The following is a 24,669-nucleotide window of genomic DNA, read 5'->3' as shown; positions in this document are numbered from 1 at the left end:
AAGATATTGTGAACATCTGCTTTCTGCCAGCTACTGTGCTATATATATTTTCTCTTTTAATCCTTTTCAGTTCTTAAAAATGTCTTTCCAAGTGGCACAGTGGTAAAGACTCTGCCTGCAATGCAGGAGACTCAGGCTCAATCCCTGGGTCAGGATCATCCCTTGGAGGAAGAAATGTCAGCCCACTCCAGTATTCTTGCCTGGAAAATTCCATGGATAGAGGAGCATGGTAGGCTACAGTCCATGGGGTTGCAAACAGTCAGACACTACTGAGTGATTGAGCATGCAAGCCATCCTTAAAAAGTGTGTGCAAATGTCTCCATTTCACAGATGGGAAAACAGAGGATCAAAGGAGCAGAGCTGCACTCATAGTCTCACAGCTGTTGTGCAGCCATGCATGTTTGAACCCAGATACATCTGACACCAAAGTCTGTGCCTTTCCCTTGCAGGTTGCTTCAAATTATACTGTACTTTTAAAAAAGCAAAATCACAATTCCAGCGCAATATAACTTCCTAGAGTAAGGTCACAGATGGTAAACAGATGGCTCAGACTCAGGCCACAAAAGTTGTCAATGCCCAACAAAAGCAGGCTCCTCTCTCGTGGCCCTTAGCTCTATCCTCACCATGGATCATCTCTCACCCCTTCCAGCTCCCTGGACCTTGGATGCCTATGGCAGAGAAAAAGGAAGTGGGAAGTTACTCCCTTAGACAAAGCAGAATGTTAAATTCCTCCATTCATAGGCTCTCAGATATTTCCAGGTTCCATCCAAACTCCAACCAATCCTTTTTGCATGGTAGCTTAAACACAGACACTGGCACTTCAACCCAAACGAGCTTTCAATCACCACCTGCTCATCAGCAAGATGTCACAAGCCAATGAGAACAGAAAACAGAGAGGAAAGCCCTGGATAAGAGGAAGAAAGTAGCAGTCTTTTACTAAATTATCAAGATATGCATAATCCAAAAAAAAGGAAATCAACTACACTTCAATTTTTTTAAAAAAGATACACATAATCCACCCCCCAACACATATCTTATATGAAACATAACAGTGTTTGCCTCATGACTACACTAAGTCAGAAGACAAATCATGCTTCTCTGGAATTCCAGTAAAGCCTTATTTGAATTTGTCCATCCATTCACATGTTTTTCCATGATGTGACTCAAAGATCAGAACCTTTTTCCCTCCGAACAGCCAGAGACGAGTTGTCAGGCTGATCATTTAGTCAACACCAAGTGGCTTCCATCTAGGAAGTAAAGGGGAGGTCCTGTGAGTCAGTGCCCTCCAGGTCAGGATAACAAGACAGGAAGGAGGGAAAGCCAGAGAGGCCTGTGGAAGGGGAAGCAGCCAGGCAGCAGCACCACCAAAGGACCAGAGGATGACATACCTGCCCAGAGCATGCTGGGAAGTTCTCCATTCCCAGCCTCTGAACAGCGTCCCCAGGAGACAACCTTTTCTGCCATTCTCCTTCAAAACCAGAAAAGAGTCAGTGCTGCCCCTGCCCCAGTGCCCACCTACTCTCTCTCTCTCTCTCTCTCTCTCTCTCTCTCTCTTTCTCTTTCTCTCTCTCGGAAATAGCCTGCTGCCACAGGAGGTAATTTAGTACCTGATGTGATTTTTTTTTTTTTTAAAGGATGAGTTGGTTTGCCAATTCAATGACTTTTGTTTGTCAAGAACATAAAATGTTAAATCTGGTTGTAGAAATGAAATAATTAGTAATATCAATTTTGTATCTATGTAATCGAAAAACAAACAATTCGATAAAGCAAAATGTTTGCAGGCCACATTTTTTTCTTACAAAATAAAAATGTCCTTAAGGGGAAAAAAGATACATCCTTAACGTCATTGAGAAGGTAGCACTGCTTATTTAACCCCCTAAACTGTCAATATCTATACTTATCAACACTTGTGAAGCAGCAACACAGAGGCAGTGTTTTGCTCCATCATGAGTTCAGATGAAAGCCTATCCAGAACTTGGGTAGCCTAAACCTGTAGGCCTTACTCATTTAAACCCATTCCTCTCTCCCAGACATTTTCTCCCAGCCCCCAACCCCATACAGAGAGCCAGGGGATACAGTCAACACTCCAGGCTTTAACCCTGGCTTCACCACTTACTCAACGGACCTGACCTCAGCTTCCTCACATAGGAAATGGGGAGTGTGATCCTGGCCCCAACCACCACACAGAGCTGTCAGAAAAACAAATGAAGTAATGAATGCGACAGCATTTTAAAGAAATGTGAATTCAACATGGGGAAAAATGTTGAGTATAAATGATGAATTCAAGACTACTTATTATCATTTTGACAGAAGAATCACAATTAGTGAAAAGTATATGAAAGGTACGGAAGGTAAGATTATTTAAATGAGTACTGGTATTATGTACTGTAAAACTGACTAAGTGTCCCAGCTCTTTCCTTTAACAAATTGTTTTGGTAGTTATAAAATCACTATTAATTACTACTAACAGCTTTGATTGTCAAAAAGTACCAGCCACACAAATGTGACTTCAGTTTGTTTCTATGACAATTCAATTACATAACAAGTCCTTTGAAAAGGACAAGGGGTTTTGATGTTCAATTTTATCATAATAATAATTCAACACAATTAAGGGGCAATCCTGATTTGAGAGTATACATTGGTATACAATTATTATTTTTAATGATCAAAAACATTAAATCTATTCAACGAGTGCTCCATTGATCTGAGGCACAAGAGTAAATTACTTTACATTTTGATGTAGATTGCTAAGTCAAAAGGTGATTCATTTGACATTATCTGTAATATAAAAGGATGGTTTTGCTAACCAGAAAAATAAAGTCCATTTTTTATAACTACTCAAATTATTGGTCAAGTTTTTAGAATACATTTTTAAAAATTTCCTAGTAGTAACAACAATAATATCACTGGGCCTTTATGTTTATTAAATTTTTAAAAAATTTTAAGTGCTCAAATTAACTCAACACTCAATACACTTGAAAGAGCAAACTAATATGAGCATGTTATGTTTACTGCTTTATGGTAAGGATACATAAGGTTTATATTCACAGAATATGTTAACACTTAAAAACCCTTTTTAATTATGAGAACAATGGTTTTATGCAAAGAAGAACAAAAATTATGGGATCTGCAAAAATTACAATGTAGATGTCCTCTTTGTCCCCCTTTCCCCATGAAGGAAGTATGGCTCCTTCGCCATTTGCCCTAACTTTTCCACAAATTTACAAGATTATCAGTAGATAGCAAGTTATAAGGACCACTAATGTAAATTGTCTCTATTTGTTCTGCCTTCTCTAACACTAAGATAGAAACTGCAGCACAGAAAATTACCTTCTTCTATATGTTCAATGAATCACTCTAAAACAGGATGTGAGATTTTCCACTGAAACACTGTTCCATCCTAAACTTAGAAATAAACAGAGAAGTCTTCTTTACCCACAATGAAAATGGTTGAAGATATTAAATGTATCTGATTCCAAAATTACCAAATCACTCTCAAAAATCTTCTCTTTTACTTTCCAAGTGAAATATGAGCTTTTATTGCTTACAATTCACATTAGAAGTCTAGTTTAAAATACAATAACATTTTACTACTATATACTACAGAAAAGGACAAGGGGTTTTGATGTCCCCTCACAATATATAATCTATCAATCAGCTTAAATGAGATCACACATCAGTGAGTACTTGATGAATTTCAGTGGCAGTCTGTCTTTAATGGCATCAGTAGACTAGATCTCATGTATATTTTTGCAACCTTCTACACACTGTAATTTGAACACTTTAAATGTGCCATCATAAATGGTATAGTGTCTATGTAAGGGAATATTATTTAAGGATGATGTATCGTGATGTCTGTAGTTTATTTTAAAATGATTCAGCAGAGGAAAAAGTGCATACACAAATAGACATACACATAGGAAGAGAGAGACATAAAGCAAATATGGCTTATAGATGACGTGCATACGGTTATTCATTGTACTATTCTTTTAACCTTTTTGTATTTTTGAAAATTCTGTTTTAAAAGATTTTAAAGTGAGATTTTTATATCTTATTGGTTTATCCTTAAGAATAGATTATAAAAGTTTTGTTTTTAAAACATAAAGAGAATCAAGACCATTCATTTTTCTAGCAATTACTTTTCATAGTTTATTGGGTGTTCCACATTTTCAATTTTCTTCACATTGAGTATTAATGTTTTCCATCTGAACTGCCTATGAATAATTAATACTACTAATTAAACAAACTCAAGGAAATACAAATTCAAGAAAATTACTTAGGCTTTACACAGTATGCTCTTTTTCACTCTCTACGTTTCTCTGGACTTTGTCCACAGTCACTGTTACTAGCTAGACACTAGCTCCATTCAACTCTCCTCTTGAAAATAATTAGGGAGTAAGGCTTTGTTAGCCTGTCATACTTAACACTTACTTCAAAGCCTGTGGGCACTCAAAGTTTATAGAAAGGTTTTTTTTTAAAAGCTAACAGGGTATGTGTGCCTTACAGAGAGTCATGAGCTGGTCAGTTTTTTTTTTTTTTTCCCCTGTTTTGGGTTTTTTAGGGGGAGGGATAGCCCTTAATGAAGAGCTACACAAGCTTCACGGAACCTCAAAGACTCAGAGAAAAACTAAGAGAATTTTAAAAATTTAATCATAGTGTCTTCTCCTTTTTTCTCCAGATTTTCAGAATATCAACATTTTGTACAGAGGTCATACAAAGCCAGTATAAGTACCACCTGCCTCTAAAATCCCTACATTCACTGTCACAGTCACTAATTAAAACAAGGTAACTGAATATTTCTATTCATCATTACTTTTGTTAGATAATAATGACTGATTTTTCTAGGCATATTTTAACTTGAACAATAAATTTACCATCAGGAAATCAGAAAAATGAGTTTCTCAGGAATGTAGCTCCCACCAAAATGTCACACTTTCATTTGACCAATGATTATCTAAAATTCTCTCTGCTTTCATGACATGAAAACCCCCTCACAATATATGCTATTAAAATATCTAAATTTGGAAAACCTCTGGCCTGTCAAGTTATTTGGAGGGGCTTGTGGTTTGCCGTGTATTGTTTGAGATAGTGTGTTTGGAAGGAATTCACTTATCATTCTCAGGCTTCACAGAGAACTAGCCCTGAAAACAAATGTATGTGGTAGCTCACTGCTACCGTAGAGAATCAATAGCCATCTATTTAATTTGCTAAGACAATGTAAATTAGTAACTTCCAGCCAGATGTGTGATATATACATCAAACAAACTGCAACCTGTTCATTATGAAAATCCTGTCAACACACACAGAGCCACTTGATGACATTCCATCTAAGGCAATTTCCACATTTACAGCTATAAAAATTGTTCTCAGAATTTTTATACAAAGAATTGGAGCTGAGACTCATAAAAGGGTAATCAATTTCAGCTTTTCATCTTGTGTGCTTCTGTGTGTTTACTTCTCTTTTCATTCAGCAGTATAAAACATTCAGAAAATCGTGTGCAATGCTATTTTTTCTTCTGTAAATCATTTATCCTCATTACATCTTTCTAATCTTATGTAAAGTTGGGAGCCTAATCCTGCAGCTCTGAAGAAGTATGTAAAGAGAAGAATGACAGAGTCAACAAAAGAAAGAAAGTACACTTGCCCACCAGAAAACAAAACAGAATATTTCAAAATGACTCTAAACATAAATTAAGTTTACCCATTGGGAGGTCCAACTTGCATTCTGATCATTTATATGGGGCTGTGTGACTATATACCCTGCTGTTTGATAAAAAATGATTACTAACCACAGGCACCCACCAGAGAACAGAGTGTATGTATAATGCTCGTGATGTCTCAGACATACAAAGCACCTTCTTAAAGAATGTCCGTTTCCTTTCCATGGTAAGCAGACATAATTTTTCACTCTAATACTTCTGCTTCACAAAGTGGCTTGTTTTATGAATTATATTTTGCCGTTTTCTCTTATGTTTATCTTAATAATGTGAAAAGCTGCATTTATTAAAATAGATGGTTTTGTACCCCAAATACTGGTATGTTTTCTGCTCTGTATTAAAATCCACAGCCTTCTTGTTATTACAAAAACTTAACAGTATCCATTTCAATACCATTTACTAAAATGAAAGAAAGAAAAAGTTTCTTAATCACCAGCTATTTTTCTTGAATACTGAATCCTCATTTAAGCCAAATTCATTTTCCAAGTCTACTGAATTAAATTTTATTGTAAAACAGGGCAGAGTAAATAATCTTATTGCCAAGCATAATATTTCCAGCTACTACATTTTTAATTTGCTAAGTTAAAAGAACATGAAATTAATCTATTCCTCATGGCCAATAGTATAGCTGATTCAAGATAGCACCCTTTAACCAACATCCTAATGTCAAAATAGCATTCCTACTAAGTGCTCAGTATGTCAATGCTTCCAAAGTAAATAACTGCTCAGGCTCTCTAAAATCACAAGAATTTCAACCTGCACTAAAAAATGAAAAACAACAACAAGAGGTAACTGCACACAAAAGGGTTCTTCATAAAGGCTTCAACGCTAAGCAATTCTACTTTCACAAACATTATACAGAAGTTGTTTTCTTCACCAGTGGCATACCAGGACATGTGATCAGCCTACAGGGCCACATTGGCAAACCGAAACGATTATTGTTTCTAGAAAGACTAAGGCTCCAGTGTGGTCACCTGGCCGCCCAGCCAGTCTCATCCACAGGCGGCTTCCAGGCCCGTTCCTCACCTGGAGAGGACAGGGCAACAGAAAGGCCCCGTCACGACTTGCAGCCCTAGCTCCCGTGGGGTCTCTTCACTTCCTAGAGGTTAAAGTTAGACCCTCCTGGTCACTTAAACCCTCTTTGTGGTTCAGGGACGAATCACTCTCAGAACTCTGAACTTTGATTGGAGACTCTGGTTAAAATTAAGCACTTCAAACCCAGCTTTGAAAAGTGAAACAGATGTCCTGTTTGTTCACTATAAATGGCTCCGTAAGTAGGACCCTTCTCTCTCTCACTCCCTCCCTCCCTTCCTCTCTCTTCCTGCCATATTAAATTTTATTTAAGAGTGCGCTTAAAAGGTTAAAAAAGAGAGAGTAGAAATCAAAAAATAGACTGTGAAGGGGAAAACTCCTAAACCTTTCTCTGGAACATAAGGACCGCTCTTCATGATGATGAAAGTGCTAGAGCTGTCACCTCCCAGCGCAGTCAGCGCTCGGGGTCAAAACCGACCCTACCCAGTGGACCCCAGCCTCGCCTGAGGAGACCAGGGTCGCTTGCAGTGGGCCACGGAGTCCCAGACGTGCACTCACGTGAGGACGTAGTTGACGCTGACGATGCAGTGCGGCCTGGACGAGCGGCTGTTGTGCACGATGGTCGCATAGCTCTGCACCCACACCCAGCCGCCGTGCTTCGCCAGGAACCGGTAGTATTTGGTGGTCACCTGCCCCTTTACCAGCACTGATGGAGAGACAGAAGACGGCTCGTGGTGAACAGACTTACTCCTGAATCAGCCCAAACGTTATCCCTGGCGGTGGGGAGTGCAGGTCCCCAGGGAGCCCTAAGAGCTGCGCCCAGGCAGGAGAGAGAGACATCCAGAACATTCCCAAACGAACAATTCGTCCTGTTGAGCTGCATTGAGTCCTCCGGTCCCTCAAGATTTAAAAAAGAGGGGAACACTTAAAAGTTGGGGGATTCTCGAGACTCGACATTCTAACTATAGAAGGTCAGGTGTGGGCATCAACTCCCGGATGCTCACATTCCCTGTCCCAGGAGATTAAGCTCAAAGCAAAGTTGTTTCAAAGCTAAAGTGAGTCAGTGCGAGCTTGAGCCCAGTGGGGAAGCCTTAGATTCCATTTCCATCTTGGGGGAGGGGAGGAGGCGGAACAAGACCTTCCTGGGAGAACTTCACCCGGGAACTCAGAAACTCCCTCGGCCTGCAGGAGGCCCGGGCATGATTAGGGAGATGAGCTGGGGCCAGTACTGGGGCAAGGCGCGCTGGGCCTCTCCTAGCAACACCACCGCCCCTTCCCCTTACCAACACCGTCCCGCCCCCACCTCCCGCCCGGCAAGGTGGCGTCTTACGCAGGTGGTGGGCGCAGCGCAGGTGGAAGGTGTCGCAGCCGTGAACGTGGTGATACAGAGTCTTCTCAATCAGGTCCTGAGGTTCGTACCCTGTCAGCTCCGCCACTCTGCGGAGAGTAACCCCAGGGATGAGCGCGGGTTGCGGGACTGCCCCCACCGCGAACAGCCACCTCAGAGCTGTGCCCATCCTCAATTCTCAGGGCCCCCTCAGTCACCTCATCCACAAAATGGGTCGACGAGGGGCTCTCGGCGACTGAGCTGGGCCGCCCTCCCGCTAGGGGAGACTCTGGCCCTGACCACCCACCTGGAGTCCAGGAAGATGAGCTTCATGTCCAGGCTGGCGCGGAACATGAACATGTTGCTGTGCAGTTTGATCTCCGTGACGGCGCTGGGAGGCAGCGAGTGGCCCACGGCCACCAGGCCCACGTTCTGGTAGCAGCCATCGAAAGGGGACATGTCCAGGCTGTACTGGCGGATCTTCAGGTAGCCGCTGCAGTGAATGACCTGAGGCGGACGGGGAAGGCCGGAGGCTCAGCCACAGGCAGGAAACACCCCAAAAAGGTGGAAAAGGGACTGAAACATTTGCAGAGTTTTCTCGGCCACAAACGCCTGTGCCCCACAGCCGGTGCACTGAAGTGTCCACAGTTATGGGGCTCCCACGTGTCTCAAGGGACTGACGGCCCTGCCCCAGTGGACTCATTTAAGAACTGATGAAAATGCAGAGGTCTGAGCCCGCCCAACTCTAATACATTCAGATCGCCAAGTGGGGCTCTTCATGTTCGCTGCCATTAAACAAGAAAATCTTGCATTCCAGCTAAAGCTCTGGTTCTTAACCTCTGGCGGGGGAGGGGGCAGAATCTGACGCTATGAGTAAACTCTTCGAATCTACCGAACTGTTTCAGATGCTTTACACATCCCTAAGGCCCATTACCAGCCCGAGGTTAAGATCCCCAGCGTTCAAGGCAGTATTCGAACCCACTGAGACGTAAGCAAGCTTAAAACACAGTCTCCAGCTGTTCACAAGGTTTAATGGCCCTTGCCACGCGCCCGTCACAGCAGCGCTGTGACGTTTGGGGCTGGGGCGGGGGAGAGCCGTCCAGGGTAGTCCTGGCTGCAGGAACCCCTCTCCCCACCCTCACGAGCCTCCAGTCCTGCCCCCTTCGCCCGCACGCTGCTCGGTGGGCGCAGCCGCCAGGAGGCGTGGATCTTTCTCAGCCACGCACCTTGTAGCCGCCGCAGGTGAGGCCCGCGTTCCTCTTGGCCAAGACGCACTTCATCCTCAGGAAGAAGGAGCGCTCGATTTCGTACTCTGCGGGGGGTGGGGTTGTGGTGGGGAGCACGTGAGAAAAGCGGCGGCGCCACGGTCCCTGCCATAGCTAAAGGAGAAACAGCTAGCAGCTGACTGCGATGGGTCCCCGGTGTCGCTCGCACGCGGCTGCCTTACCCTGGACGAAGTGAGAGTGGTAGGGTTGGTGGGCCGTGAGCACCGCTGTCATCTCGTCGTGGTCCGCCGGGTGGATGTATTCGTAAATGCTGTTCCCGGTCAGCTCTACCTGTAAAGAGGTGGGTATCACCGTCTCCGAGGTGGTGGGACGTCCCACGGAGGGGCTGAAAGATTGAGCCAGGGGGTCTGCAGGGGACAGGAGCCTCAGCTCCAGAGCTGATCCTGAGTTCTAATTCCAGTTCTGCCTGCTACCTATTGCAACCTATCTAAGCCTCAGTTTCCTTATCTGTGAGAGGAAAGAATAACAATAGTAATTATAGTAATAGTAGCAGTAGTAATAGTAACAGCTTCCTGGCAATCTGAAAAAGACATCATGACATAAATATGTAGCCACCTCCCATGGTCTTTGGTTTAGGCTATAGCAGCTGGAAAAGGCAGCCAAAAGGGCTTGGGGTGGATGCTAAAGGACAGTTAGAGGAAGGGGAAGATCCAGACCTCCTGCCAACTGAGATGTTTTCAGTCCTAGAAACACATAGAAATGCTCTGGGAAAGCCCCACCCCCTGCCTCCAGCCCTGGCTGTAAATATTGAAGGCTGGAGGTGTGGACCACTCACCTACCTGAGAAAGACCCAGGTGGACTGAGGCTGTCTCAGAGATGTACATGATCTTCCCATCTGGGGCCACCACAAAGATGAAACCATCCAGAGTCTGCAGAGACAGAAACCATTGAATGGAGAGCCCTCTGGGCCATTGGGAGAAATTGGGGGTGGGGGGGAGTGATACAGAAGTACAGAGAGATGGAGTAGACAGAGGCTAGCAGGAAGGAGGGCAAAAAAAAAAAAAAAACAACAACAAAAACCTAGCCACAAGAGTTCTTTTGTTCATTCCAAATTTGTAAGCATGGAGGAAGTGGTGGGTGAAGCTACTGTCCTCCAAGACTGAGGATTCAAGAAATGAACAAAGCAGACATATCTACACATACACAAACATTCTGGGGGAAAACCATAGCCTGTGATAAGAGGTGGGATGGGTACTAAGAAAACCAGAGTTTTCCTGTGTCAGTCTTGGAGAGTTTCATGGTGGGACATTCTATAATGGAAAGCATGCTAGTGGGGTTTGGGGAACAGTAGGCACTGGGAGATGTGGAAGGGCTGGCAGTCTGGAAAGTTTGTAGACAGAAGGCAGTTGGCCATTGGCTCTGGAAAGAGTCCAGGAGAGGGGGATTTAGGAGATGAGAGTCTTTCGGGGCAGCAAGTCCACACAGCAGTGCTACAGAGTATATGTGTATGTTTACACTGATGTAGCAAACTGACAGGCTCTCCACGAAGAAAAATCTTAGACTTTCACCATTTCTTTATCTTTGTGAATAAGGCTTCAGTCCAGGTGGTGAAGCATCAGGAAGAGTCAGATCCTGCTCTCAAGGAGCCGGAAATGTATAAGGGACAACAGACCTAAAGCCTATATAATGACCATACAGCTGAATGGACAGTACTGTGAAGGACTAGAGGCTGAGTAGCCTGAGACCTGGGGAAAATCAGAGTGGTCAGAGAAGCAGAATTTAGAAGAGCTGTCTGAGCAGAACCTTGAAGAGGAAGCCTGAATATGAAAAGGGAAGAAGGTCATCCTAGACAGAAGAATAACATATAGAAAGCAGGCACTGGGGGAGAGGAGAGGATGCATCTGGTGTATTCAGGCATGAAAAGTTTGGTGTACCAGAGATGAGGCTGAGGAAATACACTGGTGCTGGATTGTTGGAGAGTTTGGGATGTCATTCTGAGGAATTCAGAGATGCTTTGCAGGTATCAGGTCCAACAGAGTAGGGAAATAAATAGCAGGCTTAAATGTGGATGTGTTGGTGGTGTTTTTTGTTTCATTTTTCTGGCAGAATGTGGACAGTGACCTATAGGAGGAAAGAGGGGAGATGAGGAAATCAGGGATGGTCAAGCCTCAACTCGGTGGTTCAAGGAAGACAGAGTGGGGAAAGAGTCTAAGAGATTCTGGCTGTTGTGGAATTTGTGGTGGCAGAAAGAGAAGCTGAGACTGACTTCAAGATCACTGAAATTTACAGAGGCATGGTGAGTTTTAGCATGAGTGGAAGTCTGGAAGAAGGAGATAGTGAGTTCTTGTCTTGGGCATGCTAAATTTCAGGTATAGGCAGATTTCCATTTGGATGTGTCCAGATGGCAGCAGGAAATAAAGGTCTGTTGCTCAGGAGAGGGATGTCTAGACAAGAAGTCATGCAAATGTGGGGAAAGGAGTTGATATGGTGGTGTTGGCTGAGATAACCCAGGAAGCCTTGGAGCTGTAAGAGGAGAAACAAAGCTGGAGCCTTGGGGAAATGCCAGCATTTATAGTCAAACAGTGGTGAGAAAACCTAGACTAGCAAGCAGAGAAGGGGAAGAATCCAGGAAAATGTGCTACTTTAGAGACTAAGGGAGAGGCAGAATGACAAGTAAGCCATGTCACCTCCATCCAGTCTTTGCCCAAATGTCACCTTCCCAGTGAGGTCCTCTGCAACTGTCTTACCACTAAAAACAGCCCTCTTCTTCTTCACCTTCTTTTTCTCCATGGCACCCACACCATTGTCTTACTATGCAGTGCACCTGAGTGGATTTGCAAGGCTGCTCTCCTTAGAATGTCAGTTCCATGAGGCCAGAGCTTTCTGCCTGGCATGCAACTGGCCCTCCTGTGTTTGTGGAATGAACGAGGTCAGGTAAAATAAGAGATGAGCATCTTATGCTGAACAGCAAAATACAGCCTGTGCAGAGCACACCTTCTAGGAGAGAAGCCATACTGCAGTGGTGTCGGAGTAAGGAGAGCTGGGTAAGCCATGGAAACTGAGAGGATCACTAAGTCCTGTGAGGAGTCTGGGATGAAGATGAGGGAAAACATTGGGCAAGGACTAGAAGGGGTGACTGTTTGGGTTGTGCTGTCTTGTTTATATTGATGAGGAAAGTTAGCTGGGAATATGGAGGGATTTCGGAGGGGGTCAGTTGCTGAGAGACAACCGATGAAAGGTATCCCCGAGAAAGGGAAGAGATAGTGCCTTTTAGTTAAACTCAGGGCTGTGGAGGCCACACCTGGAAGGGAATGCTCACACAGGGCCTCTCTTTGCCCTATGAACTCTTTGGCCTCTGGGATTGAAGGAGGAACTGAATAGTGATGAGACTGGAAAGGCCAGGCCACTCCTGCCATGAGACGCTAAGCATGCCTGGCCAGGGAGGGAGGACCATCTGAGAGTCCCCAGTCTGATGCTAAGGCTCCCACGTGAGGAGCTTTGGTGGACTTGAATAACAAGAATAAAGGGGTGCAGGGTGGGGTACAAGTGTCAAGCCTAAAAATTCAACGGGGAGTTTTACTATTTTAAATATTTGCTAGGCGACTTACCCTGGCAATGGACAATTTCAAACGGTGTACACTGCAAACAGCGTGGTAATGGGCACCTCCACAATGGATAAACTCATTACCTGGGGAGGTATGTGTGCTACTGCGAGGGTCCCTGCACAGCCTGGCAGGGCTGGAATGAGGGCGCCTGGAGAGAGAAAGGAGCCCCGGGAGCTACAGGAAGCAGATGAAACGAGTTGTGGTCGCAGCTGCACCCGGAATGTGTGGGCTTAAAGCACTGATGGGCATTTCTACCAGATCCCGGCTATTTCTGGGATAAATTCTTCATTTCGGACGATTGTGCAGCCGGGCTTCGGCAGCTTGGCCCGAGGGCTGCTGTTCCTTCTTCCGAGTGGTGTCGGATGGTGCGCCCTCCCTCTGTTCAGCCGTCCTGACTGTGGCCTTAAAGGGCTCCCCTCCAAACCCAACGCGCCTATCGTCACCTGCTCCTCCCTCTCCACCTGGCCAGGAGACTTCCACACCCAGCGAGGTCAGGAGCCTAACATTTTAACTTTATAAGGAGTCATAGGGACCGCGTGTGAGACGGCCATCTTCGGACAGTTTCCCATTTTCTGGGGAACAGGAAGCCTGGCTCCGGCCCTCGCACATGTGCCGCGTCAGTACCTGGAGCAGGTGCGAGCCCAGTTCGCGGCCGACGTTGTCCAGGGGGCTGGTCCTACTCGAGTGGCCCCACGCCTCGCCAAGCCCTGTGAAACACAGAGACACCCTTAAAAGATGCACTCCGACCCGGCTGGCGGTTTGAGAAGTAGTTTAGTGGGTCTGTCACCCAGGCAAGCTTTCACACACAACCGGACACCGTCCGGGCTCCCTGCCTACCTGGACCGCGGAAACCCATTGAGTCAACTGAGGCTCCGCCCTCTCAACTCCAAAGGAGTTTAACAGACGTCAGACTCCCTCTCCCTCTGCATGACCAGTCTGGCTTCTCAGGAAGGACAGGGTCCTGGCTGAGCGCCCCACTCACCCACCCCGGCAGCACCCCAAGTGGCCTCTTTTGAGGGCACTCTGTGCCCAGAGGGGCCCGACACAACAGCAGAGCGGTAACTTTTGTGCAGGTTCACTAGTGTGCTTAGAAGGGCGAGGGACACTACTCACCCCAAGTTTCATCATCCTTATCACGAGGCCGAGGGTGTCCACACATTCAGCGAATACCGCGGCCTGCCCAGAAAGACCTGAGACTGCGGGCCAAGGCCAGCTCTTCCTGGTGGGCTTTCTGATTGGCTGCGGGGCTCTCCAGCCCTTTTCCTCCCCTTGGCCTCTGACTTTAAAACGCTTCGGAAAAATTCGTTTGCTTGGGGATGGCTTCCAGCACCAGCTACCCTCTGCACCCTTCCTCTGCCTTTCCTCTCTCTCCTAGCAGCCCCCACTTAACTCGTCCTAACCTCAGGTCCCCACCCTCACCCCAAGAAAAACCCAGGAGCTTTTCTGAAAGCCACTTATTTTCAGGTGCTAACACCATCTTACAATATTTACGTCCCATTTTGGACATAGGGAATCACTCCCCTTCTCTAATTCCCCGGCATCAACTACTAACAAAGACTGCCGCTTCCTGTCCTTGATGCTATCACCTTAAGCTCTCTCCAGGCTTTGCCACAAATCAGTTCTCTGGTGATGTCTGAAAAATAAACTTCCCTGTATGCCCGTGGCTCATTTTTCAAAATTTAATATGGAGTTTGCTATGGTACCTGTTTTCAGGAAGAAAATGAAAAATAAGACAGAAGAAACTTGCAGAGGTTAAACTACTTATGGGTAATATCTTTTAACAATGTTGCTGCTGAAATTAACATAACTAGGTAGTCCAATTCTTTTATGCTTCCAACCACTGAACAAGGTTAAACGTGATAAAAATGGGGGGGGGAGGGAATAATTTACAGAATTACTGCTTTTATGGGACAAATCACTATGAAGTACCCAATAACAAACACTCGCATTGTAAATGGGGATGGGGGTGGGGGCGGATCTTTCAGAATAAAACACAAGAGTTGGGACTCAAAGCGGCTTCCGAAGCAGGCGATCAAAACTCTGGTAACGAGTAACCGTGAGCGCCCCTTAAGCTCGAATCGGGTTTTTCTGGGTGTTTGCACATCTAAATAAATCTAACGATTTCCCCACCGCTCTGCAAACACTGATCTGCCCCCACCAACCCCCACCCTCGCCGGGACTCCTCTCCCTTCCTCGCGTTGGGCAACTCCTCCTGATTCTTCCTCCCTCCCCAGAGTGACTCCACTGCCCTGATTCCTGCGGTCCTCCTGGGCCTTTCCGGAGGGCCCTGCCACAGCAGCCGGCACAGACACAATCCTTCCTTCGCCTTGTTACTTTCTCTTAGCTCCTGCCGTCTGAGTCAAGCTCTATTCCTTGGTTTCACCCCCATCACACATACCCAACCAGAAGAAGTGGCGGGAGGGTGTAGTCGAGGAGGTCGCACGGGGGAGTGGGGAAAGGATCCTGCCGGGAGAGCCCGGGACTCGGGTGGCGCTGGCCCTTTGACGCTGGGGCCCAACGGAGGCCTGAAAGCCCCGAGCTTCCTGGGGCTAGGGGCCGGGCGCTCGGCGGGCAGGGAGCTGGCCGCAGCCGCCTTGCGTCTGGGATTGTGCCTTCCGCAGCTCCCCGAAGGGTGTGAACCTTGCTTGTGGAGCCAACAAACGCTTTATTCTAAAATTACTAAGGTTCTCCAAAGCGGCTGGGGACACCCGGGAGCCGCCTCCCGACCAGAATCATCTGAAACCCCCTCCCCGCGAGCTGAGCTCAATGTTGAGTACCGGTTCCGAACTCCCGGCGCCAGCCTCGGCTGGTTGTGGTCTCTGGGGGCGGCCTCATTATTATGCGCCTACGAGGGAAAAGTAAGACTTCCCTGCAGGTTAATAAACAGCCGGGCCGGGCACAGGGTGACAGGAGCCTCCCGCGCCCTCTCCTGTACCCCCCACCCCCTCACCTTTTAAGGAACCTTTTGCTTTCACGGAGCATTGCCTTCTCTCCCGTTCCCGGTTGAAACCTCCCGCACACGGTCGTGTCTGGGTTAATGTTTTATGAAGAACTGGCTGCCTTCCTCTACCTGTCTGGCTTTTCTGACCTAAGATCAGGGCTCTGAGCTCTCCTTTCAGCCGGCCCAGGACACCTTCCAAGCCCGGGGCATGGGTTTCATCTCTCAAAAAGCCAGGGGTAGAGTGGAAGCAGAGACCCCTCTCCCTGGACCCCGTCACCTTCCTCCCGCACTGACGCGCTCCCACCCCCAGTTTCTGTTGGAGAGGGGGGTAAGCCGAGATTTCGTTTCTGCACTTGACCTACCGCAGAAAATTCGCAAATCCTTTGATTGTCTGTTTAAAATGAGGAGGAAACCAGCTCCCTTTGCGGCAGGATTACAGTGGGAACAAGATCTAAAGATTCTCTTGTAATTCGGTGAGGCCGAGGGAACGGGGTTTTGCAAAGGAGAGAAGGAGCTCTGCGAGGGAGGCGATAACTAAATCGGGTTTTAGACAAAAGGATTTTCCCCAGCTAAAGTGGCCGAAGACAAAGGAAAACATAATCTATTTTGGAAGATTTCCAAGATATGCCACATTAACCTTAGCAGATAAATTTTTCTTCTCCCCGCCCCCTCTCCCCTTAAAGTCTGGTTCATCATATTTACATAAGTAGTATTAGAAGGGATGTATCTATTATGGATCTAAAGGACTAGCTCACATTTCACGTGAAACCCCGGGCGAAGTTTCACTGTTGCTTTACCCTCAGTGCGCCGTTGAGCCATTTCCATTTAAATACCCCCTGACCCAAGGATTACCTCAATGGACTGACTGCACGGGTTTTGTAATTTCCTGAAAATGAGATTTCGATTTATAAAACAAGAAACCAATTAGTAACCAAATGAGGCGAAGTAGATCCACTAAAATTGACCTAATCCCACAGGCACAATTTAGGCCCCTTCTTGGCGAATGAATGATGAGCCCCAGTCTAGCGTGAGCCCAAAGCATCATCCAGCTGTGTTATTGCAAGCAACAAAAATAAATTGATCGAGCTTTTCCTTCGGAATGAGTTTCATACCCTTGACAAAATATAGATTGCAGACCAGGTATCTCCTCCTTCATCCAGTCAGGAAGAGGAGGAGGAGAAGAGCTTGTTCTACAGTTTCGCCGCCCCCCCCCCCCCGCCCCCTTTAATAAATACAGTATCTCAATAGAAAGGTGTTCTCCTTGTTGCCCTTCCCGGAAACCTTCAATTCTTGGATGACAGGGAGCTGTCCCGTGACCTGACCACAACTCGGTGACTGAGACGGGAAAAGCCCTCCGAGACCCCGCGTCTAACTTCTGGTCCCGGGGGACTTGTCTCGGCCACCTGGTTTGCCCACAGGGCTTCCGCGTTCTCACTGTGCAACCCTTTCAGCCTCAGAACAAGCGGTATTCAGGTTCCGGCTCCAGGAGCCTCAGCGGCTGGGCTCTTTGGGGCAGAGAGGGACGGAGATCAGGAGCGTTTCGCCCAGACCGAGCGGGCGCTTCGGGCACCGAAGCCCCACTCAGTACCCCCACCTGGGACGCCTGGTGCGGCCTCTGGGCCATCTGGCGGGTGTGGCCCACCTTCCGACGACACTGGTGGCCGCGCGGGGCTGGGGTTTGCCCCGTGCAGGGTCCCGGGCCCCAGAGTGCGCGTGTGCCCAGTACTCCCCTGCCTGCCTCGGAGACCCCCAGCCGCGCCCAGGGAATCCACTTCTGTCAGTGTGAACCTGGGGTGGAGACCGACGCTCGCAGCGCTGACACTCTCTGGGCGCTCGTTGGAGCTTCGGCCCCTGAGGTAGGGCTTCCCGGGCGGGGCCGAGCCCGCCCGAGAGAACACGAACTGCAGGAACCAGGACAGGCCGGGCCCGGCCAGGTCCCGACTAACCCGTGGGACGGACACGCACGAAGTGTTGACAATAGTGTGCGACGGCTGAGAGCCTCACGCAGTGTCTCCCCGAGACCGGACCTTCGAGGCTGGCCGGGCTGGGCGTCCGAAGACCGGCGCGGGCGAGGCCGATGGGTCTGTCCCGCGGCGCGGGCCTGTCCCGCTTCGGTTCCACTTGGCGGTCGGGACGCACAGCTTTGCCCCTCGGGCGGCATCTTGGCTTTAGAGGAGTTTTAGAGGAGGGCCGGGCCTGGGGGCAGTGGCCCGCGCAGCACCAGGCTCGGCGGGCGGAGACATCCTCACGCCCCAGGAAGGCAGAAACAAGGGCCCGCGCGAAGCGTGAGGAGACACCGCGCGGAGGCCGAGAGCTGGCGCACTCTCGGCCACCGGGGCCAAGGCTAGCGGGTCACTGGCCGCCGCCGCCGGGAGAGAATGGGCCGCACGGTGGGGGTCTGGCCCGTGGGCCTTGGCCTACAAGCCTCCCCGGCGGCGGGAGCTTCGACAAGGTCGCTGTCCCTGGTCTGAGCCACGGAGGTCGAGTGATATCGCTCCGGAGCCGTCTGCCCAATGGCGCTACCAGAGGAAGAAGCTTTGGTCCTCAATGCTCAGACAATGTTTTAGTGTTTTCTGATTAGGAGGCCCATTGCAAAATAATTAAGGATTCCCCGTCCCCATGCAAAATTTAAAATTCCTTGGACCACAGACTGACAATGAGGGCACAGCTATTATCATAAGGTTTTAGCTGGGACGAAACCTTATTCTCTTGAGAAATACCTGATCCGACAAAGAAATGAGGCAAGAATTCATAGATTTGAATTCTGTGTCCACATTTATATCTGCAAAACCTGAAATCTGCCAAGAATCCCCCAGATTGAAAAATAACTCCCCCTAGAAATCAGGTTTCTCCCCTGGAAATTTAACTTGATTTTAGTTTCAGAGGAGTGTACCCTGCTTAAAAGTATTCTGCCATAGCTTATCATACCCTGTTTTTATAGTTTTGCTGTTGTTGCTATTGTTACTGTTTTTATTAATGATTACTCCCTTTTCCAAAAAAAAAAAAAAGTACTTCTTCCATTGATCTGGTCTAGAATTTCTAGCACATAAATCTGCCTTGCAAATGCTCTGCCCAGAGTTTAGTTTTGCACTCTACATTTTAAGTCAACATCAAAACTGGAATTAAACAGAGAAACTCAGCGTGGAGCATAAACTGTGCTTAAAGGCGTTTAAATGAGAAAAACTTCTGTAAGAAAATAAACATGGAAACCTAATGCTCAATCATTTCCCCAAGCAGCAAGAAAAACAGCCTTAAATCACCCATCCACGTGGGAAATGGGGCCTCTTTTCCTCTTTCAGTTCTCAACCTCAAAAAAAATATAAGGTGATTAAGGATTTCAGTCTTGAGGTGAATATTACAGCAAGTGTCTGTGGAGGTTTGTTTAATCATCCTTTTCTTTCCAGCCTTTGTAGAGACTCCTACACAGTTACTGATTTCAATTCTGTCATTATTTTTATTTTGCCAAGACATGTTGACAAAGAAATGGCAGTAATGTTACCAAGATATTGAATGGCCATAGATTTGAAAACATTTGATCTTTTCAAAGGCCACACTATGCAAGCCACTATGCCCCCAGTAAAAACTGTATTATAACTGGATAACAAATACATATTTTAGTTGAACTTGTTCTTTTTTTATACAAATCAAGTCATAACATCTCTTTTTTTTAACTTGCCTCTTTGGCTTTGAGAACACCAAAGACATATATATACAGATATGCCAACTTTTCCTTTGCAAGGCTGTTTTAGAATAGAATATATTACCACTTGGGATATGCAGTTCTAATGATTTCCCACTAATTGTCCCAGACTTTTTGTTTTTATTTTTACTATGAAATTTCCAATTTAATACTGTATTCTTAATTATTCCAGGGGCCCATATCCCGTTCTTCTGTTCCTTCTCCCTCGATTTTTTTCCCTCAACAGCTCAATTTTATCTATTGAGACAAATAAAAGCTGAAATTTGCTCTCAGACCAGGAATTTACTAGACTCCTGGGCGCAGGGTGGTTAGGAATTGTATTCAACAAATGGTGGGAGGGTAGCTATATTTTAAGTATCTTTCATTTTTTTCACGTGTAAGTATGGAAGGATTTCTGTTTAAGTCTTTTGGCATTACAGGGTATTATAAATAAAATGTAATATGAGCAAAACCAGTAAAGTTTTATCGTCATTTTTATGCCTAATAACTGATGCCACCAGATTTAGAATTATTTTAGATTATATACTTTGCAAAATCCATATGTTACATGTGATAGCAGGCTTATTGTGATGAAAAAGTTACCTTCATCTCACCTTTAAAAATTTGTTGAAGACCTACTATGTGCTAGGATGGTGTCAAGACAGATGTAAAAATGTACTTCATTTTCAAACAAATTATTTCCATCTCTCCACACTAAACTATATTACCTCCATAAAAAGTGCTCAGTTTCCCCCACTGCCATGGACCTAATCTTGCCCACCTTTCTGCCTTCAGGCAACAGCTGAACCCAAATTTGGCACCCTCTGCAGGTTGTGCTTGGTTCTGCGGCCTTGTGATTATTTTGCTCCTTCTGAAAACTGTTAGTTTTATTGTTTGTTGCTGTTGTCCTTTAACATTTTAAAGGGCTGAATCTGGGTTTTGGACTTTTGAAGCTAATCTAGACTCAAAATTAAAACCTCATCCCTAGGAACTAGCTGTCCGGATGACCCTAACTCACCCGGTGGAGGCTTCGGGTGAGTTATGAGCTCAACAGTAGCTGGGGAAATAAATGATGTGCCCAGAGTTCACACATCGTCCATCCCCTCCTCCCCATAAACTCGCACACATCCAAAGAAGGGAGAGGAAGGAGCGGCCCCTGGCCAAAACTCTGAAGGAAGGTGAGTGGGGCTGCAGAAAGTACATCGCCTTTAAAGTAGCCACAGGGGACAGGCCTGGCCAAACAAGGGGACTCCAACGGGAGTCTTCACCCGCGCTCTTTTTAAAATTAATGAGAAGTTGGCTAAGAGGGTTTACTTTTTGTTCCTCCTATTTATCACGCAATTTATAATTTGTGGAGTTAGCATTAAATTAAACAAGAAAGCTTGCTCTCTTAAAAACAAAACCAAAACAACAAAACCCACCCCGATTCCCTCCGGCCGCGCCTGCCCGGGGTCTGCACGACACAGAGGAGCCCCTGGCCCAGCGACTCCCCGGGCGCACTGTCCCTCTCTGTGCCCTCCCGGGAAGCCGACCCGCTATTCTTTTCCTTCGCGATTACTCGCAGCCTCACAAGCAGCACCATATGCTGCTTCTGATCAAACAGCGAGCGACATCGGCACCGATAATTGACGAGACCCGCTAGAAATCACGCAGAAAGGGAGCCCACTGAGACCGCAGGGGCTGACAAATCACTGCTAATAATCCTGTTAGGAACAGAGCGGCCAGCGGAGTTCGCAATAGCTTTATTTTTATAAAGTAAGCGCTGACAGTATAAAGACAACGATATCTCTTTTTTAAACAGAAGGCAATGTAGCATAATAGAAATTTTCCCACCGTCAATTCTCAGCACAGGTTGAATGGGAAATGTGGTTTTTTATTACATAAGTTGCCCCTCCTTCTTTTTTCTCTTTTCTTTTTTTAAAAAACTTTTCAGGTATGTTAGGTTTTGATTCCTCTCCTCCTGTAGTTTCCAAGGTCAGATGAGATTGTTCAAGGAACTGCTTTAAGACAAAATGACCATACTTACAGCTTTGGGCTAAAACTGAACTATAAAAGTTGTCCTTTAGTGCTCCTGACTAATTTGGGGGCATGTTTCGCAAGATTTTGATTCAGATAATAACTTGTAGTCAAAATGAAGCAAAGTGAAACTCAAAGTCCAATAGTGATTCTTTCCTTCCCTCTTTTCCCTAAAAGAAACAACAAATTCCAAACATCCAAAATCAACAATAACATAAATCTCTCTGGGTCAAATAAGACGTTCTGGTTTGTAAATAAACAGAATTTTTTTGTTTAGTATTCTCTCCTTTACACTTCCAAATCGTCCTTCCCCAGCAAAGACATATCTAAAATATTTTTAAAATCTGTTTATATGTTATTTGAATGTGAGTAAAGGAAAAGATGGGGAAACAGAAGGGAGATGAGTCCTTCACCTACTGAATATAAATGGTTTCATACACGACAGTGTTCTATGAAGGCTACTTTGTCCTCACACAGTGAATCTTGATAATCTAAATACATATTTTAAATCATGTCAACAGTTCAGCTATTCTAACTTCTAGGCCTTATAAGACAATTTTCCCAGGGATTCATTTGCCAACCTGCCACCTAAAAGATATTTTCTAAGCAGGCAAGTGATCTTAATTCAATCTTATATCAGAAAAAATATCAAGCCCGGAGTTGCAATCAGAGTTAGTCTCAGAATCTGTGACCATCTCAACAACTCAGAATAAATTTGCAATAAGTAGTCGAGAGACTGGGTAAATTCAGAACATATTTGTTCATGAACTAGCCTGCTCCTCATCTGCTGAATTACTGATATATTGAGAAATTATTATCTCCATGTACATGGGTCTGTCTAGACATAGCAAAAATAGAAGAATTTAGAGATGTTCCTGGTCTCTACTAGATATAAATCTAACAAGAGGAATTAAAAAAGAAAGTCATGTTTGGATTAGTAGTACTTCCGTCAGAGCCCAGTTATCTAAGTGTTGACAAAAGCACCGTTGGGCTGCTTCCCAATCAAACACATCTGATGGACAGAAGAGAAAGTATTAATGGGGAAGTAGAAAGAGCCACAGAAAGGCAATAGAAATTCTAAATCCAGCAAGGTTCTTAGTTATTCCAGCATGCTAAACTTCCCTTTGCAGTGAGTGTGTAGGTACATAGGCATGTACTTCTCTGCTGGTACTGTATTCATTCACTGGCAAATCCCTTACCCCTTCTACCTTTGAAATTCCATCTGGTCAAAGTTACTTACCTTCTGGGAACACTACTCTCATTTTGAGATAGCTGGTGGTGAGTCTGATTATGGATGCTTTGTCCAGCTGCGAGGTGATAGCTGAGGGCAAAGGCAATAATTTAGCCAGTTCGTAAAATTCACTGTTTTCCTTCTCCCTCCTAGTCCGGGCAGCATTTTTGGACTTCTCTTTCATCGTGTCTCGTTCTCCCTTTCTTCTTACAACATAAGTTCCACAGATTCATCCAAAATCAAAAATAAACTTTCAATTGGAGATCATATTTGGCAAAAAATATAAAGCATACTTTGACGAGATTTTTGCTTCAGTGTTTTGATGGTAGTGAAAGAACACCGGCGAACAGATTTTTTTCTTTAAAAATATGGGATGCGAATAAAATTGCTGATCCACGGCAAGCGATCTCGACAATTCTAGGCGTAGCTGGGCATCAAATGCCGGCGGGAACCCCGAAAAGCCAGCCTTTTCTTCTGTTCCGCGCTGCAAACCCCAGTTCTCGGGAGATCGACATAATAATCCCCGACGGGTGCTCTCAGTCCCGAGGCCTTGGAGGCGGCTCCGAGCCCCTCGGGGAAGAACACGATAGCCGGACCACTCTTTCAGGCCACTGTGAAGACAACAGCATCAGAGCGTCAGACATCTGCGGCTCCACACTCACTCACGCGCTCGCCCCAATTCTGGGGGAAATGGCCCGGAAGGGCCTCAGCGCGCCTCCGCTTTTCCTTGCCAGGCTCAGTGTTTTGGTTGGTTGGTTAAGATTTGGAAAAAGCAGCGAGACTGAGTCCCCTGTAAATAATATTCGCCTTCTCTCACCCCCGTCAGACACATTCTCCAGCCCCCTGGGAAATTGCCCAAACCACAAAACACAGGTCTCGGAAGACCCTTAGGAGCCCCAGGCCAGGCGTACGTTCCCAAGTTTCTGCAAATAAGAATTTCTCCGCAGGGCTCGGGCGCCTCTCGGTCCCCCCACTTTGGTAGGTCCGGAACTTGACTCTAACTTAGGTCTCAAGTCTCAGGGATTCCTCAAAAAGTGGCACTTATACATCGAGTCCCTCGGGACAGCCAAGGAGGAGACCCAGCGCTTCCCTTGCCCAGCGGGGGCGGCAACACGCCGGGCACGGCAGCGCCAGGTTAACAGGTGGCACATTCGCGACAGCCCCTCGCAGGCACCGGAGGGCGGGAGGCGCCCGGCCTCTCCTCCTCCGCGGTGGAGCAGCGGGCGCCACTGGGCGGGCGCAGGGCATATTCCACTTCACCTACCTTCAGTCCCTGCCGGCGGCAAAGCATGCGGAGGCGCCCACCTCTTAACTGTACTCATGCCTACGGTCCAACTAAGCCACTCCGCGGGCCTCGCCGCTTCCCACCAGCAGAGAGGAGCAGAGCGCGTCCTGGCCCCTCTTCTTCTCTCGGTCATGAATTGGGGGATGGGTGCGAGGGAGAATGGGGGGAGGATTCGGGCTTTGGGACGGGTGAGGTGGTTTTAGAATCCTCCTCCTCGGTAGTTGTTATGAAGGAAGTATTATTGCTAATTGGAAGCCGAAAACGCCCCCCTGTAACTTCTTTATGGCTTTACAGGGTTTAGCTTCAACTTCACTCCCGGGCTCCCTCTCTCCCGCCCTCTCTTAATGCCACTCACAACTTCCTCGTTTTTGATTGGCTCGGTGCGTCTCGGGGTGCGACGCTCATTGGCCAACAGGCCTGAGTGATGCGTGCACGGCCCGAGCCTCCCCGCCCCCCGCCCCCCTCCCAGCCCCGCGCCCCGGCTCTCCTCAAGCCGCCTAGCTAGCCGCGTGGCCGTAAAGCTCCAACTAGCCCCGGGCACGGAGTCTGCGCTGCCACCCAGCAGCTGCTGATTTTGGCCTCCCGGCTCTTGAGGGCGATGTGCAGAACC

General features: G+C 46.7%; 1 protein-coding gene across 1 annotated transcript in view; it reads right to left on the bottom strand.

Moving 5' to 3' along the window:
- The window catches only part of SIM1 (single-minded family bHLH transcription factor 1), a 74,955-nt gene extending 50,597 nt beyond the window's left edge, over window positions 1-24,358 (bottom strand). The window contains exons 1-9 of the mRNA XM_018053128.1: window positions 24,039-24,358; window positions 22,784-23,385; window positions 13,532-13,614; window positions 10,142-10,231; window positions 9,524-9,632; window positions 9,303-9,388; window positions 8,384-8,583; window positions 8,080-8,186; window positions 7,308-7,455 (exon numbers count right to left, since the gene is read on the bottom strand). Coding sequence (XP_017908617.1) covers window positions 7,308-7,455; window positions 8,080-8,186; window positions 8,384-8,583; window positions 9,303-9,388; window positions 9,524-9,632; window positions 10,142-10,231; window positions 13,532-13,614; window positions 22,784-22,958 — 998 coding nt within the window. The 5' untranslated portion in view covers window positions 22,959-23,385; window positions 24,039-24,358. The remainder of the gene's footprint in view (window positions 1-7,307; window positions 7,456-8,079; window positions 8,187-8,383; window positions 8,584-9,302; window positions 9,389-9,523; window positions 9,633-10,141; window positions 10,232-13,531; window positions 13,615-22,783; window positions 23,386-24,038) is intronic.

This window comes from Capra hircus, chromosome 9 (assembly GCF_001704415.2).
Source record: "Capra hircus breed San Clemente chromosome 9, ASM170441v1, whole genome shotgun sequence".
In the NCBI taxonomy this organism is placed as follows: Eukaryota; Metazoa; Chordata; class Mammalia; order Artiodactyla; family Bovidae; genus Capra; species Capra hircus.
Note: the sequence above shows the minus strand (reverse complement) of the source record. Positions and strands in the feature narration are given on the sequence as shown.